This window comes from Oncorhynchus mykiss, chromosome 8 (assembly GCF_013265735.2).
Source record: "Oncorhynchus mykiss isolate Arlee chromosome 8, USDA_OmykA_1.1, whole genome shotgun sequence".
In the NCBI taxonomy this organism is placed as follows: domain Eukaryota; kingdom Metazoa; phylum Chordata; class Actinopteri; order Salmoniformes; family Salmonidae; genus Oncorhynchus; species Oncorhynchus mykiss.
Window position 1 is genome coordinate 67,361,216 of NC_048572.1, and position 26,869 is coordinate 67,388,084.

Below are 26,869 nucleotides of genomic sequence, written 5' to 3' on the forward strand. Positions count from 1 at the left end.
GTAAATCACCAATCCACAAATGTAATTCACCAATCCACAAATGTAAATTACTATCCACAAATGTAAATCACTATCCACAAATGTAAATTACTATCCACAAATGTAAATCACTATCCACAAATGTAAATCACTATCCACAAATGTAAATTACTATCCACAAATGTAAATTACTATCCACAAATGTAAATTACTATCCACAAATGTAAATCACTATCCACAAATGTAAATCACTATCCACAAATGTAAATTACTATCCACAAATGTAAATCACTATCACTATCCACAAATGTAAATCACTATCCACAAATGTAAATTACTATCCACAAATGTAAATCACTATCCACAAATGTAAATTACTATCCACAAATGTAAATCACTATCACTATCCACAAATGTAAATTACTATCCACAAATGTAAATCACTATCCACAAATGTAAATTACTATCCACAAATGTAAATCACTATCACTATCCACAAATGTAAATTACTATCCACAAATGTAAATCACTATCCACAAATGTAAATTACTATCCACAAATGTAAATAACTATCCACAAGTGCAATTCCAAATCAAATCAAAGTTTATTTGTCACGTGTGCCGAATACAACACCTTACAGTGAAATGCTGACTTACAGGCTCTAAGTGCAAAAAAGGTATTAGGTGAACAATAGGTAAGTAAAGAAATAAAACAACAGTAAAAAGACAGTGAAAAATAACAGTAGCGAGGCTATATACAGTAGCGAGGCTCTAAAAGTAGCGAGGCTACATACGCTGGTTAGTCAGGCTGATTGAGGTAGTATGTACTTGTAGATATGGTTAAAGTGACTATGCATATATGATGAACAGAGAGTAGCAGTAGCGTAAAAGAGGGGTTGGCGGGTGGTGGGTGGGACACAATGCAGATAGCCCAGTTAGCCAATGTGCGGGAACACTGGTTGGTCGGCCCAATTGCGGTAGTATGTACTGAGGTCGACCGATTATGATTTTTCAAGGCCGATACCGATTATTGGAGGACCAAAAAAGCCTATACAGATTAATCGGCCTATTTTTTAAATTTATTTTTTAAAATGTATTTGTAATAATGACAATTACAACAATACTGAATGAACACTTATTTTAACTTAGTATAATAGATCAATAAAATCAATTTAGCCTCAAGTAAATAATGAAACATGTTCAATTTGGTTTAAATAATGCAAAAACAAAGTGTTGGAGAAGAAAGTAAAAGTGCAATATGTTCCATGTAAAATATGTGCCATGTAAGAAAGCTAACGTTTCAGTTCCTTGCTCAGAACATGAGAACATATGAAAGCTGGTGGTTCCTTTTAACATGAGTCTTCAATATTCCCAGTTAAGAAGTTTTAGGTTGTAGTTATTATAGAAATTATAGGACTATTTCCCTGTATACCATTTGTATTTAATTAACCGTTGACTATTGGATGTTCTTATAGTCACTTTAGTATTGCCAGTGTAATAGTATAGCTTCCGTCCCTCACCTCGCTCCTCCCTGGGCTCGATCCAGCAACACAACGACAACAGCCACCACATCGAAGCAGCGTTACCCATGCAGAGCAAGGAAAACAACCACCCCAAGGCTCAGAGCGAGTATCGCGCGCTAACTAGCCAGCCATTTCACCTCGGTTACACCAACCTCATCTCGGGAGTTGATAGGCTTGAAGTCATAAACAGCGCAATGCTTGACGCACAACGAAGAGCTGCTGGCAAAACGGACGAGAGTGCTGTTTGAATTAATGTTGACGCGCCTGCTTCTGCCTACCACCGCTCAGTCAGATACTTAGATACTTATATGCTTAGTCAAATTATATGCAACGCAGGACACGCTAGATAATGTCTAGTAATATCATCAACCATGTGTAGTTAACTAGTGATTATTATTGATTGTTTTTTATAAGATAAGTTTAATGCTAGCTAGCAACTTACCTTGGCTTACTGCATTTGCGTAACAGGCAGTCAGTCTCCTTGTGGAGTGCAACGAGAGAGAGGCAAGTCGTTATTGCGTTGGACTAGTTAACTGTAAGGTTGCAAGATTGGATTCCCCGAGCTGACAAGGTGAAAATCTGTTGTTCTGCCACTGAACGAGGCAGTTAACCCACCGTTTCTAGGCCGTCATTGAAAATAAGAATGTGTTCTTAACTGACTTGCCAAGTTAAATAAAGATTAAATAAAGGGGGGAACAAAAAAAAAAAATTCAGATTTCCGATTGTTATGAAAACTTGAAATCGGCCCTAATTAATTGGCCATTCCGATTAATCGGTCGACCTCTAGTATGTACATGAATGTATAGTTAATTCACTATCCACAAACATTTTTGTATATTTGTAAATCGATTTATTGCATTAGAATTTAGATATGCACTATCCACAAATGCAATTCACTGTCCACAAACAAACACCCTTTGATTTGCAGGTAATTTCCAAGGGCCTTAAGTAAAGTGACTGCCATAAAGATTTTCACATAGGAGAGATTTGCGCAAACATGACAGATATGGCCTGCAACTCCATATTTAGAAGTGCTTAGGTCACCTGACTTTTGGCAGGGATTTGACGACAAGACATTTTTTTTTGCACGCTTAGAAAGCGATTTGTATTTCTAGAAAAAAAGGTTTGTTCACATAGAAAGCGATTTCTAAAAATCACTGGCAGCCTCTCGTTCGGCCATCTTGATGCCTGCCTTTCAAGGCTGCAGAAAAATATAGTATGGTAACCATAATATGTTAACCATATGTAAAACCATAGTATGCCCAAAGTAAATCATCGAAACCCTAGCCCTAGATTACTCTACATTTGCAACACTATTGCGGTGTACACCCATTCATCGCTCAAATAGTTGAATTAGCTGGCCAGTGTGAGAACTTATTTTCTACGACTACAACTCGCTTTCTACATGTGAGAACTTTTCAAATTTTTCTTGTCGTCAAATCCCTGCCAAAAGTCAGGTGACCTAAGTGCTTCCAAATATGGAGTTGCAGGTTTGCCATATCTGTCATGTTTGCGCATATCTCTCCTATGTGCAAATCTTTATGGCAGTCATTTTACTTAAGGCCCTTGGAAATGACCTGTATATCTAAATTCTAATGCAATAAATCGATTTACAAATACAAATCAAAGGGTGTTTGTTTGTGGATAGTGAATTGCATTTGTGGAAAGTGATTTACTTTTGTGGATAGTAATTAACATTTTTGAATTGGTGATTTACATTTGTGGTTTGGTACTTATTTGTACAGATCATAATACACAAATACAAAATGCATGTCGTGTGTTCACAATACATTTGGCATGATATTCATTCCATAAAACTGCATCTACTCTGAACTCTGTCTGTATGCACCATCCATTCAAATGTCATATTGATACCCTGTGGCTCGTGTCGGCAGTTGATGAGGGAATTCAGGGAAGTCTTATATATTCAGAATGCAGGTATACAGTGCCTTGCAAAATTGTTCCTCCCCCTTGGGGTTTTTCCTATTTTGTTGCATATCAACCTGTAATTTAAATATATTTTTATTTGGATTTCATGTGATGGACAAACCCAAAATCTTCCAAATTGGTGAAGTGAAATGAAAAATAACTTGTTTCAAAAAATTAAAAATAATAAAAACGGAAAAGGGGTTCGTATGTATCTGGTGCAATCAATTACCTTCAGAAGTCACATAATTAGTTAAATAAAGTCCATCTGTGTGCAATCTAAGTGTCACATAATCTGTCACATGATCTCAGTATTTATACACCTGTTCTGAAAGGCCCCAGAGTCTGTACCACCAAGCAAGCGGCACCATGAAGACCAAGGAGCTCTCCAAACAGGTCAGGGACAAAGTTGTGAAGTACAAATCAGGGTTGGGTTATCTGAAACTTTGAACATCCCACGGAGCACCATTAAAAATATTATAATTTTTTTTGAAAGAGTATGGCACAACAACAAACCTGCCAAGAGAGGGCCGCCCACCCAAACTCACGGACAAGTCAAGGAGGGCATTAATCAGAGAGGCAACAAAGAGACCAAAGATAACCCTGAAGGAGCTGCAAAACTCTACAACGGAGATTGGAGTATCTGTCCATAGGATCACTTTAAGCCGTACACGCCACAGAGCTGGACTTTATGGAAGAGTGGCCAGAAAAAAAGACATTGCTTAAGAAAAAAATAAGCAAAAACGTTTGGTTTCACCAAAAGGCATGTGGGAGACTCCCCAAATATATGAAGAAGGTACTCTGGTCAGATGAGACTAAGATTGAGCTTTTTCGCCATCGAGGAAAACGCTATGTCTGGCGCAAACCCAACACCTCTCACCATCCCCACAGTGAAGCATGGTAGTGGCAGCATCATGCTGTGGGAATGTTTTTCATTGGCAGGGACTGGGAAACTGGTCAGAATTGAAGGAATGATGGATGGCGCTAAATACAGGGAAATTCTTGTGGGAAACCTGTTTCAGTCTTCCAGAGATTTGAGACTGGGACGGAGGTTCACCTTCCAGCAGGACAATGACCCTAAGCATACTGCCAGAGCAGCACTCGGGTGGTTTAAGGGGAAACATTTAAATGTCTTGGAATGGCCTAGTCAAAGCCCAGACCTCCATCCAATTGAGAATTGGTGGTATGACTTAAGGTTTTCTGTACACCAGCGGAACCCATCCAACTTGAAGGAGCTGGAGCAGTTTTGCCTTGAAGAATGGGCAAAAATCCCAGTGGCTAGATGTGCCAAGCTTATAGAGACATACCCCAAGAGACTTGCAGCTGTAATTGCTGCAAAAGGTGGCTCTACAAAGTATTGAATTTGGGGGGGTGAATAGTTATGAACGCTCAAGTTTTCAGATTTTTTTGTCTCATTTCTTGTTTATTTCACAATAATAAAGTGGTAGGCATGTGTAAATCAAATGATACAAACCCCCAAAAATCAATTTTAATTCCAGGTTGTAAGGCAACAAAATAGGAAAAATTAATACTTTCACAAGCCACTGTACATTCAGTGCTCCCAAATTCCATATCAGGCCTAGGCTGTTTGGTGCCGTGTTATGCTAAGTGAATTGTGGCATAGCACAAGGCAAGATTGATTGTGCGATCATGCTGTATTCTGTATTTCTTCCACCCAATATAATGTTAATTAAAGTTATTAAAATGAGCTGTCCAGATCCTCCTCATCCACTAAGACCTAACAGCAGGCTTATCATGACTATAATGATAGACAGCAGAGTTTTCCACAAGCGCCGGCCAATTGCTCATTTTCAGCAGGGTACTTTTCCCACTTAAATTAAGTAGGCTACTTTTCAATTCGCTAGTCAGAGAAGTCTGCCGAGCTCTCTCCCACTAGAATGAACGATATGCATCTTCTAGAGATCTATTGATAGCACAGGCGCCTGTCAATCACAAAGTGAGCGATGACAGGGAAACACTGCTGGTTTTGACATTCTGCTTTCTGTTCCGCCTCTTTGTACCCGGTGTGTGTGTTGTGTGGGCTGTGGTTGCAGTCTAATTTCTTTACACGGAGGGAGAGAATATGAATTTGCACGTCCTATATAATCTGGTAGTGATGAATCGAAAATAAATTAACTTAGCCTATTGTTTTTCTGGCACATTCATAAAAAAAAAAATGTGTGTAGAGTCCAACAATCACGTTGTGTCCAGCCAGTGGATCTCGTCAGTCACTGGCCTGAGCATTTTCGCATTCCAGTTCAACATTTACCTGCTCTGTCTTGGTCTACCATTGAAGACTACACTTGTAAATGTCATGCTATTTGTATTTGAGTAATATGATTGGCCGTTCATTCAAGCACAACCACACTCCTACAAGTCCCAATTTATGGAGCACTCGAGCAGTATATGAGGTGATGCCTTCACAACACACGCAAGCCTTCCAGAGCAAAAATTAATAAATAATAACTTACCTAGTTAAATAAAATGTCAAGATCTCTTTTGGAACATTTGTTTTTAAGGAGCAGTGTCCTATTTTCAAATATTCTCATAATGACATACTTTAGAAGAAGAAAAAAATATATGAATACAATGCAATTCTAAAGAAGAGTAATGACTTGCCTTACTAAATTATATTATACTTCTTTTTCATACATACCTAACGAAACATAGCCTATTAATAGCTGAATATATATAGAGAGAGCATGCCAACCTATAGGCTCTGCATGACCCCAATGCATTTAAGAACAACACCATGTCCTGGCCAGTAGAAATGCTATTTGGGCAAGTAGATTTTTGGCCAGTAAGAAAAAAAATGTAACATTGGACCCTGGCGTGTTTCATATGCAGCCACCAAACTAGCATTGACCACCTAACCACCCCCATCACCGGCTTCAGTAGAAAATGTATCGGCGACGTTATCCCCACGGTGAGGGTTCACTGCTTCCCCAATCAAAAACCCTGGATTATCACAGAGGTTGGCGCTAAAACTAAAGGACAGGGCTACTGCACACAGAGCTAACGCAGACAACCCTGAGGCTACGGCCGAGGACAGGAATAAGTACAAGAAGTCTCCTCCTCAGAGACATCAAATGAGCAAAAGGACAATATTGGAATAAGGTGAAATCATACTACACAGGCTCTGACGCCCGCCGCATTTGGCAGGGGCTACAGTCTGCCCAACGATGCCTCTCTTCCAGACAAACTCAATGCATTTTATGCACGCTTTGACAACAACGACATCGTGCCTGGTGTGAAACCGTCACCGACCCAGAGGATTGGGTGATCTCGCTCGCCGGGGCAGAAGTGAGAAAGGTCTTTAGTCAGGTCAAAACCTGCAAGGCCGCAGGGCCCAGGGCACATTCAGGGCACATTCTCATAGCATGTACAGAACAGCTGGCAGACATACAGTGGGGCAAAAAAGTATTTAGTCAGCCACTAATTGTGCAAGTTCTCCCACTTAAAAAGATGAGAGAGGCCTGTAATTTTCATCATAGGTACACTTCAACTATGACAGACAAAATGAGAGAATAAAAAATAAAAATAAATGTTTTGCAAATTATGATGGAAAATAAGTATTTGGTCAATAGCAAAAGTTTATCTCAATACTTTGTTATATACCCTTTGTTGGCAATGACAGAGTCTTCACAAGGTTTTCACACACTGTTGCTGGTATTTTGGCCCATTCCTCCATGCAGATCTCTTCTAGAGCAGTGATGTTTTGGGGCTGTTGCTGGGCAACACGGACTTTCAACTCCCTCCAAAGATTTTCTATGGGGTTGAGATCTGGAGACTGGCTAGGCCACTCCAGGACCTTGAAATGCTTCTTACGAAGCCACTCCTTCGTTGCCCGGGCGGTGTGTTTGAGATCATTGTCAAGCTGAAAGACCCAGCCACGTTTCATCTTCAATGCCCTTGCTGATGGAAGGAGGTTTTCACTCAAAATCTTACGATACATGGCCCCATTCATTCTTTCCTTTACACGGATCAGTCGTCCTGGTCCCTTAGCAGAAAAACAGCCCCAAAGCATGATGTTTCCACCCCCATGCTTCACAGTAGGTATGGTGTTCTTTGGATGCAACTCAGCATTCTTTGTCCTCCAAACACGACGAGTTGAGTTTTTACCAAAAAGTTATATTTTGGTTTCATCTGACCATATGACTTTCTCCCAATCTTCTTCTGGATCATCCAAATGCTCTCTAGCAAACTTCAGACGGGCCTGAACATGTACTGGCTTAAGCAGGGGACACATCTGGCACTGCAGGATTTGAGTCCCTGGCGGCGTAGTGTGTTACTGATGGTAGGCTTTGTTACTTTGGTCCCAGCTCTCTGCAGGTCATTCACTAGGTCCCCCCGTGTGGTTCTGGGATTTTTGCTCACCGTTCTTGTAATCATTTTGACCCCACGGGGTGAGATCTTGCATGGAGCCCCAGATCGAGGGAGATTATCAGTGGTCTTGTATGTCTTCCATTTCCTAATAATTGCTCCCACAGTTGATTTCTTCAAACCAAGCTGCTTACCTATTGCAGATTCAGTCTTCCCAGCCTGGTGCAGGTCTACAATTGTGTTTCTGGTGTCCTTTGACAGCTCTTTGGTCTTGGCCATAGTGGAGTTTGGAGTGTGACTGTTTGAGGTTGTGGACAGGTGTCTTTTATACTGATAACAAGTTCAAACAGGTACCATTAATACAGGTAACGAGTGGAGGACAGAGGAGCCTCTTAAAGAAGAAGTTACAGGTCTGTGAGAGCCAGAAATCTTGCTTGTTTGTAGGTGACCAAATACTTATTTTCCACCATAATTTGCAAATAAATTCATTAAAAATCCTACAATGTGATTTTCTGGATTTTTTTTCTCATTTTGTCTGTCATAGTTGAAGTGTACCTATGATGAAAATTACAGGCCTCTCTCATCTTTTTAAGTGGGAGAACTTGCACAATTGGTGACTGACTAAATACTTTTTTTGCCCCACTGTATATATGGTAATTTTCAACCTCTCCTTGTCCCAGCCTGTAATACCCACATGTTTTAAGATGACCACCATGATTCCTGGCCCCAAGAACTCTAAGGCTTCATGTCACTTCTGTAATCATGAAGTGCTTTGAGAAGTTGTTAACTCAACCATCCCAGATACCCTAGACCCACTCCACATTAACTCCACCATCCCAGACACCCTAGACCCACTCCAATTTGCATACCACCCCAACAGATCCATAGATAACGCAATCTCAATCACCTCGGCCACGCTGACTCGCAACACAGGGGCCCCACAGGGGCGTGTGCTTAGTCCCCTCCTGTACTCCTTGTTCACCCATGACTGCGTGGCCTCGTACGACTCCAACACCATCAGGTTTACCACGAAAGTGGTATGCCTGATCACTGGCAATGATGAGTCAGCTTTCAGGGAGAAGTTCAGTGACCTGGTATTGTGGTGCCAAAACAACAACCTCTCCCTCAATGTCAATAAGACCAAGCAGCTGATGGTGGTATACAGGAATTGGGGGGGCGAGCACGCCCTCATCCACATCGACGGTGCTGCAGTGGAGCAAGTCGAGAGCTTCAAGTTCCTCAGTGTACAATTCACTAAAGTCTTAAAATGGTCCAAACTCCAAACACACATGCACAGACGGGAAGATGCTGCGATAGCTCCTCCTCCCTCCCAGGACGTTGAAAAGGTTTGGCATGGGTCCTCAAATCCTCAAAGTTCTACAGCTCTACCGTTGAGAGCATTTTGACTGGCTGCATCACTGCCTGGTATTGCAATAGCACCACCCTCGATCGCATCGCTCTACAGAGGGTGGTGCGGACAGCCCAGTACATCACTGGGGCCGAGCTCCCTGCCATCCAGAACATCTATAGCAGGTGTGGTGTGGTAGGAAGACCAGTAAAATTGTTATAAACTCCAACCACCCAAGCCATAGACTATTCTCTTTGATTCTGAAAAAAACAAGTGGTATTGGTACATCAAGTCTGGAACCAACAGCCTCTTGAACAGCTTCTATCCCCAAGCAATAGGTCTCTCTTTATGTAGTGTTTTCTCTCTTGTCGTGATGTGTGTTTTGTCCTATATTTTTATTAAGATTTTTAATCACAGACCGTGTCCCTGCAGGAGGCCTTTTGCCTTTTGGTAGGCCGTCATTGAAAATAATCATTTGTTCTCAACTGACTTGCCTAGTTAAATAAAGGATAAATAAAAAAACGGATAAATAGCACACGGACTGAGTTTACCTGGTATTTTTATTGACCTTTTATTTTTTTTGCACTCTCACAGGGTGCTTCACACACACACACCCTCCATCATCTGCTCAGTTACACATAATATGCACATACATTCATACTGACTACACACGTAAACCCACTCACATACAAGCTGCTGCTACTCTGTTTATCTTGTTGCCTAGTCATCTTACCCCTATACATACTCCATATACACAAAAGTATGTGGACACCCATTCAAATGAGTGAATTTGGCTATTTCAGCCACACCCATTGCTGACAGGTGTATAAAATCAAGCACAGAGCTATGTAATCTCCATAAACGAACATTGTCAGTAGAATGCCCTTACTATAAGGAGGCTCAGTGACTTTCAACGTGGCACGGTCATTGGATTCCACCTTTCCAGCAAGTCAGTTCATAAGATTTCTGCCCTGCTAAATCTGCCCCGGTCAACTGTAAGTGCTGTTATTGTGATGTGGAAACGTCCAGGAGCAACAAAGGTTCAGGCATCAAAGTTGTAGGCCACACAAGCTCACAGAACGGGTTCCAAACTGCCTGGAAGCAACATCAGCTCAAAAACTGTTCGTCAGGAGCTTCATGAAATGGGTTTCTATTGCCGAGCAACCGCACACAAGCCCAATATCACCATGCACAATGCCAAGCGTCGGCTGGAGTTCTGTAAAGCTCGCCTCCATTGGATTCTGGAGCAGTGAAAACACATTCTCTGGAGTAATGAATGACACTTCACCATCTGGCAGTCCGGGTGCTGAATCTGGGTTTGGCAGATGCCAAGAGAACCCTACCTGCCTAAATGCATAGTGCCAACTGTAAAGTTTGGTGGAGGAGGAATAATGGTCTGGGGCAGTTTTTCATGGCTCGGGCTAGGCCCCTTAGTTCCAGTGAAGGTTATTCTTAATGCTACAGCATACAGAGTTATGTCTTACTATCCAGGTCTGTGCCCAAACAATTTAAGCTTCTACTTTTTCAAGTCCACCTTTCCAGAAACAAGTCTCTCACCATTGCCGCTTGCTATAGAACACCTTCTGCCCCCAGCTGTGCCCTGGACACCATCTGTGAATTGATTGCCCCCCATCTATCTTCAGAGCTCGTGCTGGTAGGTGACCTAAACTGGGACATGCTTAAAACCCCGGCCATCCTGCAATCTAAGATTGATGCCCTCAATCTCACACAAATTATCAATGAACCTACCAGGTACAACCCCAAATCCGTAACCACGGGCACCCTCCTAGATATCAGCCAAACCAACCTGCCCCCAGCAATCACTGCCTCATTGCCTGCGTGTGTGATGGGTCTGCGGTCAAACGACCACCCCTCATCTCTGTCAAACGCTCCCTAAAACACTTCAGCGAACAGGCCTTTCTAATTGACCTGGCCCGGGTATCCTGGAAGGATATTGATCTCATTCTGTCAGTAGAGGATGCCTGGTTATTCTTTAAAAGTGCTTCCTTGGTTCACTCCAGACCTGACTGCCCTTGACCAGCACAAAAACATCCTGTGGCGTACTGCATTAGCATCGAATAGCCCCCGCGATATGCAACTTTTCAGGGAAGTTAGGAACCAATATACACAGTCAGTTAGGAAAGCTAAGGCTAGCTTTTTCAAACAGACACTGTCCATGGACTTTACAGAGAATAAGAGCACCTCCTCCCAGCTGCCCACTGCACTGAGGCTAGGAAACACAGTCACCACCGATAAATTCACAAAAATCGAGAATTTCAATAAGCATTTTTCTACAGCTGGCCATGCTTTCCACCTGGCTACCCCAACCCCGGTGAACAGCCCTGCACCCTCCACAGCAACTTGCCCAAGCCTCCCCATTTCTCCTTCACCCAAATCCAGATAGTTGATGTTCTGAAAGAGCTGCAAAATCTGAACTCCTACAAATCAGCCGGGCTAGACAATCTGGACCCTCTCTTTCTAAAATTATCCGCCAATGTTGTTGCAACCCCTATTACTAGCCTGTTCAACTTCTTTCGTATATTCTGAGATCCACAAAGATTGGAAAGCTGCCGCGGTCCTACCCCTCTTCAACGGGGAGACACTCTGGACACTAACTGCTACAGACCTGTATCTATCCTACCCTGCCTTTCTAAGGTCTTCGAAAGCCATGTTAACGAACAGATCACCGACCATTTCGAATCCCACCGTACCTTCTCCGCTATGCAATCTGGTTTCCGAGCTGGCCATGGGTGCACCTCAGCCACGCTCAAGGTCCTAAACGATATCATAACCGCCATTGATAAGAGACAATACTGTGCACCTGGCCAAGGCTTTCAACTCTGTCAATCACCACATTCTTATCGGCAGACTCAACAGCCTTGGTTTCTCAAATGACTGCCTCGCCTGGATCACCTAAATCACAACTATTTCTCAGACAGAGTTCAGTGTGTCAAATTGGAGGGCCTGTTGTCCGGACCTCTGGCAGTCTCTATGGGGATGCCACAGGGTTCAATTCTCGGGCCGACTTTTTTCTCTGAAAACATCAATGATATCACTCTTGCTGCTGGTGATTCTCTGATCCACCTCTACGCAGACGACACCATTCTGTATACTTCTGGCCCTTCTTTGGACACTGTGTTAACTAACCTCCGGACGAGCTTCAATGCCATACAACTCTCCTTCCATGGCCTCCAACTGCTCTTACATGCAAATAAAACTAAATGCATGCTCTTCAACCGATCACTGCCCACACCTGCCCGCCTGTCCAGCATCACTACTCTGGACGGTTCTGACTTTTAGAATATATGGACAGTTACAAATACCTATGTGTCTTCTTAGACTAAACTCTCCTTCCAGACTCACATTAAGAATCTCCAATCCAAAAATAAATCTTGAATTGGCTTCCTATTTCGCATCAAAGCGTCCTTCACTCATGCTGCCAAACATACCCTCGTAAAACTGACCATCCTACCGATCCTTGACTCCGGCGATGTCATTTACAAAATAGCCTCCAACACTCTACTCAGCAAATTGGATGCAGTCTATCACAGTGCCATCCGTTTTGTCATCAAAGTCCCATATACTACCCACCACTGCGACCTGTATGCTCTCGTTGGCTGGCCCTCGCTTCATATTGGTTTCCAAACCCACTGGCTCCAGGTCATCTACAAGACCCTGCTAGGTAAAGCCATGCCTTATCTCAGCTCAGTGGTCACCATAGCAGCACCCACCCGTAGCACGCGCTCCAGCAGGTACATTTCACTGGTCACCCCCAAAGCCAATTCCTCCTTTGGCTGCTTTTCCTTACAGTTCTCTGCTGCCAATGACTGGAACAAACTGCAAAAAATCACTGAAGCTGGAGACTCATATCTCCGTCACTAACTTTAAGCACCAGCTGTCAGAGCAGCTCACAGATCACTGCACCTGTACATAGCCCATCTGTAAATAGCCCATCCAACTACCTCATCCCCATACTGTTATTTATTGTATTTATTTTGCTCCTTTGCACCCCAGTATCTCTACTTGCTCACTCACCTTCTGCACATCTATCACTCCAGTGTTTAATTGCTAAATTGTAATTACTTCGCCACTACGTCCTATTTATTGCCTTACCTCCCTAATCTTACCTCATTTGCACACACTGTATATAGACTTTTTCCTATTGTATTATTGACTGTATGTTTGTTTATTCCATGTGTAACTCTGTGTTGTCGTTTGTCTCACTGCTTTGCATTATCTTGGCCAGGTCACTGTTGTAAATGAGAACTTGTTCTCAACTAGCCTACCTGGTTAAGTAAAGGTGAAATTAATATAAAAATAAACAATGACCATTCTGTGCATGCAACTTTGTGGCAACAGTTTGGGGAAGGCTCTTTCCTGTTCCAGCATGGCAATGCACCCGTGCACAAAGCGAGGTCCATACAGAAATGGTATGTCGAGATCGCTGTGGAAGAACTTGTCTGGCCTCCACAGAGCCCTGAATAGTCCCATCGAACACCGTTGGGATGAATTGGAACGCTGACTGTGAGCCCAACATCAGTGCCCAACCTCCCTAATGCTTGTGTGGCTGAATGGAAGCAAGTCCCCGCAGCAATGTTCCAACATTTAATGGAAAGCCTTCCCAGAAGAGTGGAGGCTGTTATAGCAGTAAAGGGGGAACAACTGATTTTTGGACTTAGATGTGCGACGAGCAGGTGTTCACATACGTTTGGTCATGTTGTGTATCTACAGTATCCCCACACATTGTAAATGGAGTATTGGAACTGACCCTCTGTGGTATGATATTGGATCTGACCCTGTATATAGTATGCCTGTTCACTTATTGTGTTCATGTTTCTTATTTCTCGTGGGTTTTTTTGTGTGGTTTTTGTGTGTATTACATTGTTATTGAATTTTGCATGGTTGCGTTTTGAGTTTGCAAGAAAGGATATTTCACTGTACTTGTGCATGTGACATTAAAACTTGAAACTCTGTAACGGAGTGGTGGCGCTTAGGCTATTTACTGTGCTTTGATTGACGAACAGCAAGCTTCACTAGTTTATAGGTGTCGTCGAACTGACTGAATAGTCGATCTCGTGTATCCTTGCCGTTTATAAATTATACAGCGTAGTTCTATGTCCATGGTATCGCATCGGTCATGAGGAAACTAAGGGTCTCATTTGCATTTTCAATATGAAGTCCATTAGGACATGCCAGGCATTGACGTGAAATTGATACTTCGGGATTTTGGCAATGAAGCTCCTTATCTACTTCCTCAGAGTCAGATGAACTCATGGATACCATTTTGTCCCTGCATACAGTATTTACGAAGTTAGAGGTAATTTAATTTTGCGAGCCAATGCTAACTAGCGTTAGCGCAATGTCTGGAAGTCTATGGTATCTACTAGCATGCTAGCAGTTACCTGGAAGTCTATGGTATCTGCAAGCAGTTACCTTAGACTTCCAGTCATTGCGCTAACTCTAGTTAGCAGTTGTACTAACACCAGTTAGTAACTTCCTTCAAACTGTACACAGAGACATAAAAATGGTATTCACAAGTTAATCTGATTCTGGGGATGTAGATAACAGGCTTCATTGCTAAAATCCTGAAGCATCTCTTTAAAGTGAGTGACTCATCAGTAGCCTACCGAATCGCATTGTTAAGAGAGCCTTTCATTTGGCTCCCTAATTTTCATACTGGTAGACTGTTTGGTGATTATTTGCAGATAAATTCTGAAAACATTTGATGAAGATGGTGAATCCTCCCCACTGCATGAACAATAGGTGGGGGGACTACTTTTTCTGTTTAGCTGGCTACTCCATGTGCTTGTGGAAAACACTGAGATAGCCTACTGTAAGATCCATGGTGTGAACACAAATTAAACCTGACACGATTTCTTATCTGTGTTAACTAGAGCTGTGTGTGCACCTCTACAATCGCTTTCTTCTACAGGGAGATGAGGAGAATAATGGTTTGGTAGCAATCAGCAGTAAGAGACCATGGGTTCATGATAACAGTAATCAGCAGTAAGGGTTCATGATAACAGTTATCAACAGTAAGGGTTTGATAATGATGACACAACCCCTCGGTGGTGGTTAAGACAAATAGAAGACCATTTAACATGCTCACTCATCTCCAAATTGATTCTCTGGGTGTTTAGTCACAGCTGTAATATGGGCAATTCCATGGTAACGGAATTACGCTGACAGTGAGATTTTTCACTTTAAATTGAATACCAAACAAAAACAATTGATTTCGAAGTTTAACCAACATTTAACCATTTTACAAAAACACATTTAAGAGAAGAACTGTGCAGATACAAACTTTAGTTGATTTCCTACTAAGTTATTTTTTTATTTAACCTTTATTTAACGAGTCAAGTCAGTTAAGAACAAATTCTTATTTACTATGACAGCCTACCCCGGCCAAACCCTAACCCGGACGATGCTGGGCCAGTTGTGTGCCGCCCTATGGGACTCTCAGTCATGGCCATGTTGTGATACTGCCTGGATCCGAACCAATTATGTTAGCACAGCTGAAACCTGTTGTCCTGATTAAAGAAGCAATACAACGGGCCTTCTTTAGACTAGTTGAGTATCTTGAGCATCAACATTTGTGGGTTCGATTACAGGCTCAAAGGGCCAGAAACAAAGGCTTTCTTCTGAAACTCGTCAGTCTGTTTTTGTTATGAGAAATGAAGGTTATTCCATGCAAGAAAGTGCCGAGAAACTGAAGATCTCATAAAACGCTGTGTACTACTCCTTCACAGAACAGCTCAAACTGTCTCTAACCAGAGTAGAAAGAGGAGTGGGAGGCCCCGGTGTACATCTGAGCAAGAGGACAAGTACATTAGAGTGTCTAGTTTGACAAACAGACCCTCACAAGTCTTCAATTGGCAGCTCATTAAATGGTACCCTCAATACACCAGTCTCAACATCAAGAGTGAAGACGTAATTTTTGGGATGCTGGCCTTCTAGGTAGTGTTCCTCTGTCCAGTGTCTGTGTTCTTTTGCCCATTTTAGTCTTTTATTTTTATTGGCCAGTCTGAGATATGGCTTTTTCTTTGCAGCATTAACTGACATGTTGTCCACCTAATCAAAGGATAAGATAATTAATCTAGTATAGCATTGAAGTCCACAAGCGAAGGAAAGAAGTGAGCGGAGGAGAGCGCATGGATGTGAGAAGGAATACATCGTATTCTGTGTTTACGCGTGATCAGAGGTGTATTCATTCCGCTGACTCTGTTGAAAAATATTTTTTAAACATCCATTTATTACATCATACGTCCGTCCATGTGTCGCTGTCTGTCACCTCAAATTTGTCTCTCGACCTGTGTGCACCTACACTGACCGCCACTGATTTCATGCACATAAAATATGCATCCAACCTGATATGACATTTTATCAGAAACATGTTGGGTCATTTTCACAGCTTTCTATTTCCTTTCAACCGGAGGAAATTTTACACCAATTTTTTTTCTCCAGTTTATCAGTTTTTTGTTATTGCATTTTCTCTCCGGTCCCTAAATGTCTTTGTTCTGCAAAAGAAGCAGAGATGGCGGAACTCAGATTTTCACTTTGTCGGGTGGTTGCGGATGGGTTATTTAGCAATTGTGGCTGGTGTGGGGGAACAAGCAGCTGACCCGCGCACCACTAACACGTACTGATCTACAGCTTTCTTGGTCCATAAACTTGCAGGAAGATTCTTAAGTAGCTACATTTTAGCAAATGTATTGAAAATGAAATAAAGACAACATTTTCCCCCACAAATCTACACCCTATACCCCATAATTTAGCTGATACAGCCAGCTAGCAACACCACAGGTGAATAGGTTAGTTATTGTAATCTTTGCTAACAGGTCACATAGCTATCTACTTGGCAAGCTAGCTAGCTAACTTATTGCATGCATGTCCGGGCTCATCGACACAAGCCTTATTATTAGTGAATTAAACAAAACTAATATTTGCAACAGGAGTTTGATTTTGGTCACTGTGTTACTGTCCTCTGCATTGTGCAGTGGTCGTAGGTCAGGCGGTGAGTGGCGGCTAGCATAGCAACAGTTTTACTATGTGGAGGGACTACCACCGTCACTTGCCCAGACAGAGATCAATTAACCAAATATAGATGGCGATACAGTGAAACAAAATCACATGAATTGATTATCAGACAAGTCACGGGCTTTTAAAATGCAAAACATTTTGGGACTATATCAACAATGGATTAATTTAACAAATACCAAAAGATAGTTTTGGATGAAATTTTCCGATAAGCTACTTAACATGCTATCAAAATGTGCTAATCAGTTCTGCTCAAACTAGACTAAATATGATCATGAGTACTCACCTCAGCTTAGCTAACATTTTCCCAGCCTAAGAAAAATTGTAGCCAAATGGAGATTCAGTGAAAATAATGTTTTTCTTAGACTCAGAGCAGCGTGATGGCATTGTCCCAATCCAAATGGTGCTGAAATGATCAAGTTTCCAACACATGGCTATTGCTTTAAATTGATTATAAAGATTGGATATGACTTTGGGAGTTTTATTAAACAACCATTTGAAACATGCCTTCAATTGCATTAGCCTAATTTATTCCAATATGTTCTTTGTTCAGTTGATCATAACTCGGCCTGAGGTGAGTTTTCCATTCTCCTCACTTTTCTAAGACTAGGGCTGTTTCCTCGTCTACGCTGCTGCCAGCCTCTGCTGCCAGCCTCTGATTGCCTTGTTCTCAACACCAGTTTAAATCAATATGCTGTTTTCTAGAAATCAGGATTTTTTTTCGGGTTCGTGCTCATTACATTTCTGTGTCGGACCAGGCTTGGGTTCAGGCTTAAGCTCACCGGGGTTGGGTAAGACCAGGCTAGAATTTTCGGGCCTGGCGACAACTCTAGCTCAGAGCCCTGATATGTAGCAGTTTGTCATGGTTATTCCTAGCCCTTCCCCAGCCAGCAATAATGCTCACATGGCCTACGTTTGGACAATAGTAACAACATGGGAAGTTGGGAAAAGTGTTTGTAGTTCATTGTGCCAAGTTGCCATCATGAATTCTCAGGATAGATGTGAGGAGCTACCAGAGAATGTTCAAGAATGCAATGACAAATAATTTTATTGCAACACAGTCCATAGAATACTACGTTGCTTGATTGGGACAAAATTGCTTGCATTGTGTGTGTGCACCACAAGGTCTGTTCTCCACAGTTGACTTGAAGTGTGCGGTAGCTCACCTGAAGTGTTTAATAGCCTGCAGCTCAGGACTGTTAACCTCCGCTAATATTGAGTTAATAAAGTCTTCCTGTCCAGTGTTGGCCTAGATCGGTGTCTTTGCCATGAGAAAATTTGGTATTTTTATGTGACAGATTCATTATTTAGTAATGGATTATTTGGTTACTTTGTGGCAATGGAGGCTGCTGATGGGAGGACGGCTCATATTGATGGCTGGAATGGAGTCAATGGAATGGTATCAACCACATGGAAACCACGTTTGATGTGTTTAATACCATTCCATTGACTCCATTCCAGCCATCATTATGTGCCGTCCTCCCCTCAGTAGCCTCCACTGCTTTGTGGGGGACTTGGCTGGAAATATGCAAGTCTCAGTGGTTCGGTTTAGTGTGTGAGCGAGGGACAGCCACTGTAATCAAAGGCTGCTAGCTAGGTTTGGATTTACAAATCGAAAGCTATGCCACTTTGGCTGTTGGGACTTAGGGTGTGATTTGAAATAATGCACAGTTAAAACTGACTCATTCCATGTCTCCCTAGTGGTGCAGCGGTCTAAGACACTTCATCGCAGTGCTTGAGGCGCCACTTCGGACCCGGATTTGATCCCAGGCTGTGTTACAACCGGCCGTTACCGGGAGTCCCATAGGGCGGCACACAATTGGCCCGGCGTTGTCCGGGTTTGGCCGGGGGGTGGACTACACTTGGCCCATCACGCTCTAGCGACTCTTTGTGGCGGGCCGAGCACCTACAGGCTGACTTCAGTCGTCCATTAAACAGTTTTTCCTCCGTCACATTTGTGTGGCTGGCTCCAGGGTTAAGTTGGTGGGTGTTAAGAATCGCGGTTTGGCGGGTAATGTTTCGGAGGACGCATGACACAACCTTCGCCTCTCCCGAACACGTTGGGGAGTTGCAGCAATGAGACAAGATAGTAATTGGATTGAAATTGGATATCACGAAGTTGGCAGGAAAAGAGGGTTTAATACAAAATGTTTAATAAACTGACTCATTTCACTGCCAATAAGCCTGCTGGGCATCATAATATTTCCACCTGTATTGGCCCCCTCTAATATTTATTTATTTATTTCACTCTCACCTCTCTCTCTTTCACCTCTCTCGCGCCTCTCTCTCGCTCTGACTTTGCTCTTTCTCTCTCTGTCACCCACTTTTTCATTTTCATTCCATTAATGTTTAATTATGTCCATATCCTGAGATGAAAATTATGACTCTAATCTTTCCCAGATAATCGGTAGTTATGTAACAGGCTGCGTCTGGCCATATGAACAGTCGATGATGGCGGCATGGCAGCTTGGTTTTTCTCATTCCCTTCTTCTCTCCTAGGTGTGTCGGTGGAAGCTGCTGCTGTTGAGGGGGTGGAGCAAGAGACTGAGGTGTCTGTCAACAAGGACCGGAGCCAATTACATACAGGTAGGTCTCACCATCACCTTAATCCATTACTATAGCCAAATATTAGCTTTACTTTCAATGTATAGTTCTTCCTGTACTTCTATTTCCACTTCCTCACAATAATTGGTAGTCATTTTTGAATAGGCCCTATACCAGCTTAGTTTAGGCAACTTCTGTTGCTTGACATATTGGTGTTAAATTAGCCTGTGTTGTGCATCCATTCTGGTTTATCATTGATTGGTTTCCATGATTACATTATATTGACGTGTCCTGTGTTGTGATCTCTGTTTACTTTCTCAGAAATGCAACCAGCAGCAGAGACCCTGATCACTTCAAAAGAGAGTCCTGAGTCTCCCAGGTTGAACAAGCAGGAGCCTGAGCAGCCCATACATCTGCCAACCCAGACTCTAGCAGAGCCAGAGCAGCCACAGGATATGACAACAGGAATGACCAAGTCAGCAAACACAGAACCCTCTTCTGAAAAGAGGGTGGTCAAACCCAGACCCAGCACAGAGGACATTAAGGCCTTGACCCCACCCACCACCACCACCACCACCACCACCACCACCACCACCACCACCAAAGAACCTAGTACTGCATCCGTAACCATCAAGGAAGAACCCATGGAGGCCTCAGCCCCTGAGCCTTCAGAAGTTGAACAGGTTGAAGGTCCTTCAGGTCTGGAGACTGCAGCGAAGGAGGCTTGGAGGGAGAAACAAATGTCTGGGATTCTGACTGATGGGGTTTCGATGGTGGCCGGCGCCTCGGAAGAGATGGACACCACACCTGAGACTGAGAGCAAGCCTAACCTCTCCCACCTCAGCCCCCCCATCAATGATAAGCCCTACAAGACATCTATGGAAAGACTGGCAGAGATGGCTGCCTCCCCTACCCACTCCTCCCCTAGGAACAGGGGTCCCTCTCCCAGGCAGCCTCCCCAACCTCACCAGCCCCACCCTACCCTGGGGGAAAACGTCAGCAGCTTCTCCTCCACCACCCTCATACCACTCACCCCTAAGATTGGCATGGGCAAGCCAGCCATCTCCAAGAGGAAGTTCTCCCCAGGCAGACCTAGGGTGAAGCAGGTTGGTAGTGCTGGGTGGGTGGTGGGTGTGTTATTCTTAGTATTTCAAGGGTAATCATGCGTTATCCCAAAGCTACAGAATCTCTTTTAGAATCTCTTATTTGCTTATTTATTTAATTACTTGTAATGTATTACTTATTTATGTATTACATAGGCCTGTATTTATTATATTTTCAAAAAGCATGTATAATCCCGGGTTGAAAACCGTAGAGTAATTGTTTTATGCCATTGATCCTCTGTTTGGTCATTGTGTGGGTGAGTGTACATATCTGATGATGAGAGGTGGATAAGCATTCTGAATGCTCTGCCCCAGAGTGGTGACTTGACTCAGGGGTTTGAAATAGGAACAAAACAAGTGTTGCTGCTGCAGAGAACACTTAACCCGGAGAACTTGCCAGTGGTGGCAGTTGAGAACCATTGTGTCTGTTGTATCATCAGCAGAGTTCAAGGCCGTTCTCACCCTTTCCCCTCAGTTTTCACTTGGTCTGTTGGACTCTAAAAGTCACACTGTGCAGAATGAGAATGCTTATAGAGTTGTATTCCTTAGGCCATATGCAAACACCCTCATCAAGACCGTTCACACACTTTACCCCCCATCTACATAATCTACCATACTTTCTCTCACTTTGTCTACACACAGACACACGCACTGCCCCACAGCCCTATAGGAACACACTGCCAACATACATACACAGTAATAGCACACTACTTTTTATAGATCCATAAAGCCTATATACAAGACTGCAGTATAACATCAATAATTAAATTGCACCTGTCCTAGACTAGTGTGCCCTCTCCATGGAAATCCTAGTACATGTCTTGTGCATTCTCCCTTGAATACCTTTCATTAGGGTTTTGTTAAGCACATTCCACTTTCATCAAGCCGCTAGTCAGGGACACTGTATGCGGGTTGGGACAAATCTTATGTGCTTAGAACTGGGATATTAATCACACCCATGGCTATGATATATTATGGATGATTCTGAGACTGACTAGAGTTAAGCTTTGAAACACTGTGTTTTTCTCTCCAGATATAACCTATTTCTTAAATAAACGGTGGGTGTAGACTTAGACTAATTTGTTAGTTCAGGCCTGGAGGATATCTGGATGTGGAAATTTGAATACAGTGCAATCTTGTACATTCAGATGTAGTGTCTTCAAGTCTAGCATGCTTCTGTCTTGAGGCATGCTCTGTCAGTCGTGCTGCCTGACGTAACCAGGCGTTGTTTTGTCAAAAAGCCAGTGGTATGAGTGAGGCAGTGACATGGAGTTGCCATGGCGAGAGGATGCTGAGGTCTCTTCCTCCTCCTCCTGCTGCTGTTACACGGTGCCGTTACCTTGGCGAATGCTGCTGTGCTGTGTGAACTCAAGGTTCCTGTGCCGACTAACACAATTCTGCTTAACCCATGCAAATGCTGTCTGAATATCTACCTCCAAACATGCCTCAACTTATATGCATGAGAGATCTCTAGGCATGGCTTCAATATATAAAGCATCATGTGCATCATATCATCCTGGTTTTACACCCCAAATCAGAACAGAGTCATTAACTCTGCTTTTACTTGGGGTGTGTAGAATTTCCCCAGCAAGCTTCTTCAGCCACTAGCCTTTTTTTAAACTCACTGCATCTTTAACATCACTGTCTCTTATGTTTACACCATCGCTGGCTTGGTTTTTAAGTTGCTGCATTTTGTCGCCCTCCTCCTTCCTTCCTTCCCTCTCCCACTCTCTCACCCCCAACCCGACCCCCCCCCTACCTTTACCTTAGGGCGCATGGCATGGGAGCCCCCATAGCAGTGTGAGCTCTCCCTCCTGGTCCCCAGACCAGCCAGAGGGGTGGGACGTCTCAAATACCAGGCAGCTCTCCTCCGGCTGCGGTAGCCCCGGATGGAGCATCCGAGTGGTAAAGAACCATGGCTCTCTCTCTCTGGAGACCACCAGAACCACCACAGGGCCATGCCACGGCAGCGCCCTGTTTACCACTTAGGCTTTGTGAAGTGCACTGGCAGAGTGATGATTGATGTCACTATCTTAATGATGAACTTTCGTCATTAATCATCCATCATTCACCTATCAATGCAAAAGGCTAATTGGGGAATGGTGGATGTGAGCCTATAGTAGCTTAATTCAACTCCCCCTTAATGGCAGAATACCTCACTTTTATCCGCCAGAGACAATCCCTTTCTAGTCTTTGTACATGTAACGTTAACCCAAAGCATGGTGCTATAGCTTGGCCTACGTTTGCAGCCCAAGGCAGAAGGTTTCATCTGTGTTTGTTTCTTAGTTTGTTTGTTGTTTTGTTTGATTCATACATTTGTGGGTAAGTTTGGGACAGGGTGGAGATTGGGATTTTATTAAGTGGGCTGTGTGGGCCTGCCCAAGTGGATACTGTAATATGTCGCCATGGTGACATTAGCATCACAAGCTCTAGCTCTAAGTGAGGTGGTAATTGCTGGGTCTTAGCAGGGGTCCAGGGCAGGTTAAATGGCACCATACTGTGTGTCAATCAGGACGTCAGAAGGCTGGGGGGCTGGGAGGGACTGGTCTGTAGCTAAATGGGGGATCGGGGGATAGGTTTGGGTGGTGGGGGAGATTCATGGAAAGTAGACCCCAGTTTGACAGTCGTGATTAGGCCCAACCAGCCACCAGCACTGGAAATGTGTTGACAGCATAATGGAGCTCAAATGGTCAGAATAACATTAGAGGCCCTCTGTCGACAGCCTGGACAGAGAGCCTGGACTCTTTTGTGTTCGAAAGGCTGCCTCGCAGAATGTTGCAGCAGAGAGAGAGGCCTAAGAAAGATCAGAACGTCAACAGGGCTTATTTGATGAAATGGGTTTTGTGTTGTCACCACTGGACAGACTCTGCTCTGAACAGTTCTAGAATGTAGAGTAGTCCTAGTTGAATACATTTTCTTCTCTCCTGAATCTGAAATGACTGCTTTTCCCCCAGCATCAATTTATGGTTTATAGCTTGAATGAAGTGCGATTCTAATATTTTTTTAGGTTTGGACTTTTGCAAAACAAACCATTTCTTATCTGTGCGTAGGCTTTGCTTGCACTAGCAACGTTCTACTACCTACCATCCAAGCAAACAACACTGGAGGGGAAATGTCATTACCTCTGTGGAAGTAGACCGAGCTGTTCTTCCTGTTTTACAGTCTTATCTCACTAGATGCCAGCAGCCTCACAGCTCCACAGTGGGCTGCAGGAAAGGTTCTCTATGGCAGACTTTTTAATTAAGCTGACTTCATCGCTCAGGTCTAGCAGGCCAGGACGCACGCGCGTGTTTCTGTGTGAGACCGAGCGCGACCTGTGCAATTGTGTGCGTTTCTCTCCGTGTGCTGTGCGTGAGTATGTGTGTGTGTTTTCTCTTTGTGTGTGTGTTAGTTTAGAAGGAGCACTAAGGTGTGTGTGTGTTTCTCTCTGTCTGCAGGGTCGAGGGTCAGGCTTCCCTGGGAGGAGGCGACCCAGAGGGGCGGGGCTGTCGGGCAGAGGAGGGCGGGGCCGAGCCAGGGGGAAGAACGGCGCCAGTCCCACAGTCAACCCGGGGGTAGGCTATGTCACCAACACCAACCAACCTGATCACTTTAGTTGACACTAATCCATTACAATGAATTGGTAGGCAAAGCACTGTTTTATTTACCCCTTATCCATTAGTGTCCTAGGTTCCCTGGTGTGTATTGTAAACAGACCAGATTATGTTCTAGCTGTAAAGACTGCAACATAAAAACACAATCCTCCCAGTGGGCATGTTACTCAATAGCAAAGGGTATTGACACAGCATTAGTGTCGCAGTCTAATGCTAATCAATAGCGATATCTTGGCATTGTCTTGTGATGCTGTCATCTTCACGTGCTGTGAGACAATCACATGTTAGGACATGCCCTATAATTAAGCCCTATTGAGATGTAGGCTATACCCCTGTATTAATGGTAAGAAATCAGAGGATAACTTTTCTCATACAGGGACACAATCCTCCTCAATCCATACTGTGCTTCATAACATGCAGGTGACCTCCATGGAATCACCATATCAGGTAAAGGAAGAAGAGGAGAATGCCATGCACAACACTGTGGTCATATTCTCCAGCAACGACAGTTTCACATTGAAACAGGTGGGCATGTGTATTCGTACACAATTTATACATTCACTGTACCTTTAACAATTATTCAATTATTCCCTCTTACCTAGTACAGTGGAACTTTGAATCTCTATTACTGTATGTAAACTCCATTTGTTTCCCTCTCAGGACATGTGTGTGGTGTGTGGGAGTTTTGGTCTGGGTGCTGAGGGTCGTCTCCTGGCCTGTGCCCAGTGTGGGCAGTGCTACCACCCATTCTGTGTTGGCATCAAGGTAAGTCCCTTACAGTGGCAGAGCCACTCTGAGGTCTTCATGAAGATTGATACTACATAAGAACAGGAAACATGGGAACTCCAGTTATGATTGGGCTCAGGGTTAATTGTCTACTGATTTCAAATCCTTTGAATTGTGTAGCCAAGATTTTAACCTGGATATGACTGATTCAGTGTGTGCAAGTGTCAACTGGATTAAACGGACCATGTTAACTCTGTAATCAGATGACGCTCGGCTCAAGTTGCTTCTATCCTTCTATCTTAATGCTGCCAATTACTGCAAACAAAACTCTTTAGTGTAGCTCAGCTGGACAGCGATATATCAATGTCCATTACTATAGGACTGTTTTACTGAGACAAGCGCACGCAATGTGGACTTTTGCCAATATCCTCATCCCAGATCACCAAGGTGGTGTTGAATAAAGGCTGGCGCTGTCTGGAGTGTACGGTGTGTGAAGCGTGTGGCCAGGCCACCGACCCGGGCCGTCTGCTGCTGTGTGACGACTGTGACATCAGCTACCACACCTACTGCCTGGACCCTCCGCTGCAGAACGTTCCCAAGGACAGCTGGAAGTGCAAATGGTGTGTAGCTGCCTGCTGCCTCATCTGTGCACCCCCTCAACCTCTTCCTATTATTATAACATGGCTGTGTCCCAAATGGCCCCCTATTCTCTATATAGTATATCATCAATATTCGTAGATGTAAGTGAAAAGTCAAAGTACCAGTAACAAAACTTTATTATTTGCCGTCCCCTCACACAGAAAAACCTTTTCCCCCATGAATGATTGAGTTGTTATTTCTCAATGCCCTGTACAATCACCTGAATGTACTACTCACCTCTTCATTGACACCTGTCCTCACTCCCTCTCCTGTGCCCTCCTGCAGGTGTGTGTCCTGTACCCAGTGTGGTGCCACCTCGCCAGGCCGGAGGTGTGAGTGGCAGAATAATTACACCCAGTGCGCCCCCTGTGCCAGCCTGGCAACGTGCCCCTTCTGTCTCCAGGACTACAGCGAGGGCGAGATTGTGGTGCAGTGCCGCCAATGCGACAGGTGGGCCCCGTGCTCCTCCCCAACCAGCCAAATGTCTTTATTATTATATTATTATAAGATTATTTACATGTTAACCACCATTTCATGTGAAGTGCAGTCTGTCACATCAGAGACTTACAGCCCCTTTATGGTACCCTTAACCCCAACCCCCTTCCTCCCCTGCCCCTTTATGGTACCCTTAACCCCCTTCTCCTCCTGCCCCTTTATGGTACCCTTAACCCCAACCCCCTTCCTCCCCTGCCCCTTTATGGTACCCTTAACCCCAAACCCCTTCTCCCTTGCCCCTTTATGGTACCCTTAACCCCCTTCTCCTCCTGCCCCTTTATGGTACCCTTAACCCCAACCCCCTTCCTCCCCTGCCCCTTTATGGTACCCTTAAACCCAACCCCCTTCTAGCCCTGCCCGTTTATGGTACCCTTAACCCCAACCCCCTTCCTCCCCTGCCCCTTTATGGTACCCTTAACCCCAACCCCCTTCCGTCCCTGCCCCTTTATGGTACCCTTAACCCCCTTCTCCTCCTGCTTCTTTATGGTCCCCTTAACCCCAACCCCCTTCCTCCCCTGCCCCTTTATGGTACCCTTAACCCCCTTCTCCTCCTACCCCTTCATGGTACCCTTAACCCCCTTCTCCTCCTGCCCCTTTATGGTACCCCTAACCCCCTTCTCCTCCTGCCCCTTAA

General features: G+C 43.9%; 1 protein-coding gene across 6 annotated transcripts in view; it reads left to right on the plus strand.

Moving 5' to 3' along the window:
- Positions 1-26,869, plus strand: part of LOC110530401 (histone-lysine N-methyltransferase 2C) — a 139,395-nt gene that overhangs the window by 70,539 nt on the left and 41,987 nt on the right. For 5 of the 6 annotated variants that reach the window (XM_036986029.1, XM_036986030.1, XM_036986031.1 and 2 more), the window contains exons 12-19: positions 19,635-19,721; positions 20,001-20,785; positions 22,553-22,687; positions 24,220-24,336; positions 24,796-24,900; positions 25,036-25,140; positions 25,540-25,721; positions 26,026-26,190. In XM_036986029.1, coding sequence (XP_036841924.1) covers positions 19,635-19,721; positions 20,001-20,785; positions 22,553-22,687; positions 24,220-24,336; positions 24,796-24,900; positions 25,036-25,140; positions 25,540-25,721; positions 26,026-26,190 — 1,681 coding nt within the window. The remainder of the gene's footprint in view (positions 1-19,634; positions 19,722-20,000; positions 20,786-22,552; positions 22,688-24,219; positions 24,337-24,795; positions 24,901-25,035; positions 25,141-25,539; positions 25,722-26,025; positions 26,191-26,869) is intronic. The other variant, XM_036986034.1, reaches the window with a different exon arrangement.